Source organism: Poecilia latipinna, unplaced genomic scaffold (genome assembly GCF_001443285.1).
Source record: "Poecilia latipinna isolate Pla-1442-1.1 unplaced genomic scaffold, P_latipinna-1.0 Scaffold2006, whole genome shotgun sequence".
Classification (NCBI taxonomy): Eukaryota; Metazoa; Chordata; class Actinopteri; order Cyprinodontiformes; family Poeciliidae; genus Poecilia; species Poecilia latipinna.
The window spans coordinates 14,205-19,499 of record NW_015114622.1 but is presented as its reverse complement, the minus strand read 5'-3'; the positions used below and the strand labels follow the sequence as shown (position 1 = coordinate 19,499).

Below are 5,295 nucleotides of genomic sequence, written 5' to 3'. Positions count from 1 at the left end.
CAGATTTATTAATCAGAACAACAACAAGGAAAGCATAAAAATATTCTGGATGTTGATTATTGAACAATAGAGGTTCAATTAGGCTCAGTTTTTATTAGAGCTGTCAATGTTAACACTTTAATGCATGTGATTAACTGAAAATTTTAACACGTAAATATTACATAATGCAGATTAATCGAACTACCTAGTTGGTCCTAGTCTGGTAAAAACCATTCCCTTGTGCTACACTTTGTTTCATAAAGAGGATCTGGGTCAGGAGTCACCAACTCCAGTCCTCCAGGGCTACCATCCTGCAACTTTTAGATTCACCTCTGCTCCAAAATGTCTGAATTCCCTCACCAGCATTCATTCCTCTCTGCAATAGGCTGGAAACGAGCAGTTTATTTGATCCAGGTGTGTTTGAGCAGAGACACATCTAAAAGTTACAGGATGGTAGCCCTCGAGGACTGGAGTTGGTGACCCCTGATCTGGGTTCTCGGCTGTTGAGAAATAGTTGTTTCTCAATTGCTGGCTGAAGTCGTGGACTGTGTTTAGGTTTTAAAGTTCACCCAGTCGCTAATGTAATGCGTCAGTTCGACACTATAAAGCTTACTGGAAACTGTCCGTACTGCACACAACTATTCTCCACTGCGAAGAGAATAGCAGCTGTTAATGTTAATTAAATATTTAGAAGCACAGCCAATAACAACTGAATGCCTTCATTCACTTCCTCTGATGCCATTGCTAAAAATACAGGAAGACTGCAATTCTAATACAGGGCAGAAAATCAATATCATCTCCTTCTGTTCGCTGATTGGCCCGGTCAATAATCGACTGGAGACAATTAGAGTCAAAGAGAGAAAGCCCATACCCTGCTGGAAGAGAGAACTTTTTTCGAGAAGAATTGCACAGGAAGGCAATGGCCAGGCTAAGTTGGGCCTAAAAGCCTCTCTCATGTGGAGGGTTACCTAGTTCACAGCAGAGTGTTTTGAACTCATCACATGGGAATTTTGGAATGACAGGAAAAGGCCCGCATGTGCTCATCTACATGAACTTGCTCGAAATTTTACATGCACGAATTACACCAATTGCTTGGTTAGATGAGTGAATTCAATGGTTGCCTAAATGGAGAGGGACATATTGACATTAATTTTTAAAACAAAATGGTTTCCTTTAAACCTTCCTGAATATAAAAACTGAGAATCTTCAGAGAGTTTTAGTTTGAAACAATATAACATTTTCTTCAACTAAATTGCCTGCTCTCTGCTGGGGGGGAGGGAATCAGATTTCTTACATTTAATTAGTTGGAGTGCAGCAGATGGCGAGAGTTGCCCAGAGTACCACTCCTGCATGAACATAATCACGTGCATATTTTACAATTCAAGCTTACAAAGTTAGGCATAGTGATTAATCACAGAGCTGGAGTGTAATTAATCTAAGTGTTTTAATCATCTAACAGCACTGTAAGTTGATTTGTTGCAGAACTGATTCTGCAACAAATCAAATGACCCTAACCCTAACAAATGACCTCATTGTCAGGTGTCAAAATCCCAAAGTAAAAAGTATTTAATCAAAAAGCTAAGCAAGGCCATCTTCAAGGTAGGGGTGTAGCGATAGAATAATCTCACAATACAATATGATATATGATATTCTGGCCACGATACGATATGCATCACAATATTTGGCAAACGATACAATTTGCTCCGATTCAATGCACTTTTACGATTTTCTGAAAGATTATAGAAGGACACAGTGATTTTAGTGACATTTTGTGTTCCATAGACTTGGATTAACTGAAAACTGATTAAAAGCAGTTAAAAAGTTGGACAGAATCTAACAGTCTACAGCTGGACAAAATAAATCAAAGATGCAGTGAGAAAACTAGTTTCTATAATTTAATTCATGTGGATTTGACATGAAACTCAAAGTTTCAACAGTGATCCAAGATGCTGAGTGAGGAGATTATCAGCCTCTGCAGACTCTCAATATGCAAATGATTGCACTCATGTTTTTCTTTTGGACATACTATAGCTGCATTTTGGAGTAAAACAGTCTTTAGGACTATAGGGAAAAGGTTTTTCTAACTTGGCTCCTGGAGTTAGCCGTAGCTGCAAGCTGTTTACTAATAGCTGCTGGGGGAGTGGCTCTGCCTCACCCCGCAGCTGCGCAGCGGCGCCATTCCCCTGCTTAGATGAGTATCTGCCTCTCAGACTGCCAGGATCTCATCGTACTCTCAGTCTCTGATACTCTTTGTCAGTTGCTAGAAAGAATGATCGATCCGCCATCGTTATCATGGAAATCCTCACTGCACCGCAGATTCCGGCTGCAGGTTTCCCCTCTTCGTTTTCCAGCTCAAAACACAGTGCCGCTGCATGCTGCGCACCCACTTCGGATGTTATCAACCCATGTTCATTCTTCAGGTAATCCGTTCTGCTTCTCTTTCATGGTTACTTGCGCAACTTTACTTCATTTCTCAGCAACAAAATACAGCCCATCGTTATTTATTGAAGATTTGAGATTTCCAAAAACAAAGGAATCTAATATTGCGTTTCGTTTTTTACTTTTGGAAGCTTATTGTCTTTCACATAACCGGAAAAGCCGAAAAATTTTGGTTTACTAATTTTAGCACGACTCCGGTTTTACTTGGCCTATTAACATAATTTAAAAACTGGTGTGTAGTTTATAATGTGCACTTTAAGCACAAGTTGAAAGTGAGACTGGGGGAGGCTGAGTCTTCCTGCTACGCCATCACAAACCAGACATGTTAAAAAGATGCTACAAGCCTATGGACCCCTATAGTTTAACATATCGATACTCGTGGATGAGAAATCGATACCTTCAGAGGGTGGATAATATCGATACATATCGTAGAATCAATATACAGCCCTACTTCAAGGGTTCTTTTCACTTTTCATTGGATACATTATTAATAAGCAGCTTAGATAATCATGCATTTTGATGCAAACTGACACATTATTACTGAGGCACACTACCTGTTTGTTTAGCCGAGCTGTCCTGAGAGCTCCCAGGGGGTTCCTTCTGATCATCCCCAGCATCTGAAGGTTCCCCACAGTAACACTCATCTGACTGCATTCCAACATCAGCTCTAAAAAACAGGAATCTGTTGGTCTCCAAGTCAGCTGCACAGCTCCTGCTTTGCTCTATTATGCAGTTTTCTCTGAGCAGATTACTCATAATATCAACTTTATTTTCTTCCTCTCGGCTCCCAGCTCCAGTTTCCCCTTCACTTTGTTCTTCTGACTGTATCAGAGTGTCACTCTCCACTTCATCACTAGTGTTCGAGTTACACATTTGAGGCTCAGTAGTCCAGCCCAGTGATGTCCAATATGAAAATCGCTCCCAATACAAGTAGTAAGTCTCTGCAGCCAGTTGGTCCCAGAGAGCTTTTGTGTCTGGATTATTCCAGGGAGCAGTGACGGCTCCAAGACGGTCTCCAGATGGAGCACTGGTGTCTGGATGCTTTTCCAGCCAGGAGTTCCACAGCAGGTTCTGTCCATTCTGAACTTTATGGTGTAAAAAACAAGAAAACGACAATGAAAAATAGATTTTTAGGTCCTACTGCATAGTTCCAGTTGAGCTGCCTCTAAGGTCTTTTCTTATATTTTAACTATGCTAAAACTCTAAAAGGTATTTTAATTCATTCTATAACTGAAATAAGTTCAGCAGTCATCACATGTAATTTTTCATAAATGATACATTGTCAACATCGCAACCTTTAAAACCCTTGTTTTGTGCTTCAGCAGTAAATAGTGGTTATATTCTGCTGCCTAATGCGTCTATGTGAAAACAGGCATATTAATAGGGATATTTCAAAAGCCTTTAGGCTAAAAATTATTTTATTTAGGATCTTTTCCTTTACATTATTCTGTTTGTAATGAGCTAATTAGTAATTGACATCAAGGCGTTGTGTTTTGATTTGTAAGAGTGGAAATACTATTTAAGGAGTTGTTTTTGCGAAAGGATTTTGGCGCCTCACTAGGTCAAACTGACCTGACTCCTTTCCTTCCATTTGCGTGCAAAGCGCAAATGGAACCAAAAATGACTTGGAAAAGAAGGCTGTTTGGACAGATAAGAACAATTTGCGACAAATTGGCCTATTCAGCAATTCTGAAAAGGAACAGATGTTGAGTTCATGAGGTCTCAAATATTTTAAAGTTCGTCCAACACACACTTAGTATGAGGCCTGCCAGAATCTTTACGCAAATCAAGGGTAGCAACGCCATTGGTCGAGACGTTCCAACTCACATCAGTGAAGATGAGAGTGCATAAAAAAGGGTGATGTTAAGAATATGGAGAGATTTTTTGTTGAGACTTTGGAAGATTTTTGAGTATTGAACTGATGAAAATATAACGAGGAATCCGTGGCAGAGGGTAATAAATCTCCGAAGCTCGTCTGTGGCCTAGCACCAAGAATTACGTCTCCGTGCGTTATTTCTTTTACTTGTATATTTAAGAGTATAGTCACCTTTCAATTCTCCAATAGATTCATGCCATTATGCTAAATTAGTGTGTTGTGTTAATGAAGAACACAATCTAGTAGGTTTAGCTTCAACATACACATTACATTTACTTCTTCCATTTCCAAAAAGAGGTACAAGTACAAACATTTTTATTTCTACCCCATTATAAACTCAGATAATTAATAAGGAATTTACAACATCAAAATAAAATCTAGTTTTGATATTGCAAAACAGAAAATAGAAACAAGAGTTTACTTATTACAAAACAGAAGCAACAAAAAAAGCAATACATTTGATTTCAACTCTAACTCGCTTTTCAACTCTTTAAAGCTACACTATGTATCTGTTTTTAGGAGTTTTTTAAAACTAATTATTTTATGGTTTGAGGCAGATAATGTGTGAAAAAACTCTATTTCATCCCAGAGCTCCTGCTGCTACCTGCAGAAATGCACCAACAAGAAACAACCAATCAGAGCCAGGAGAAGGGTCTTAGCACTATCAAACATGCTTGTGTACGCGCTGCTTAATGTGCCAACTCTGTAACAGTAAGTGTCAATAATGCCATGCCCCGCTGAAAAGAACTAGCAGTGGTGGAGAAAGTATACAAGCAATGTATTATGGTAAATAAAAGTACAAATAAACAGACATAATGCACTCTAGTGAAAGTAAAAGTATCACATTAACATTTTAATACTGGCTTTTAAAAATACTTAATGTATTAATGTCATTAAGTGTACCTAATGACATTAAGTACACTTATGGGTAACACTTTATTTGAAGGGGGTTGAATAAAACTGACATGACACTTTCATAAACATGAAAGCATGTCATGAAC

The 5,295-nt window shown here is 38.7% G+C and overlaps 1 protein-coding gene across 1 annotated transcript in view; it reads right to left on the bottom strand.

Annotated features, from left to right (window-relative positions):
- The window catches only part of LOC106935712 (trimethylguanosine synthase-like), a 34,000-nt gene that overhangs the window by 17,297 nt on the left and 11,408 nt on the right, over positions 1-5,295 (bottom strand). The window contains exon 4 of the mRNA XM_015016333.1: positions 2,973-3,503. Within this exon, the coding sequence (XP_014871819.1) occupies positions 2,973-3,503 (531 nt within the window). The remainder of the gene's footprint in view (positions 1-2,972; positions 3,504-5,295) is intronic.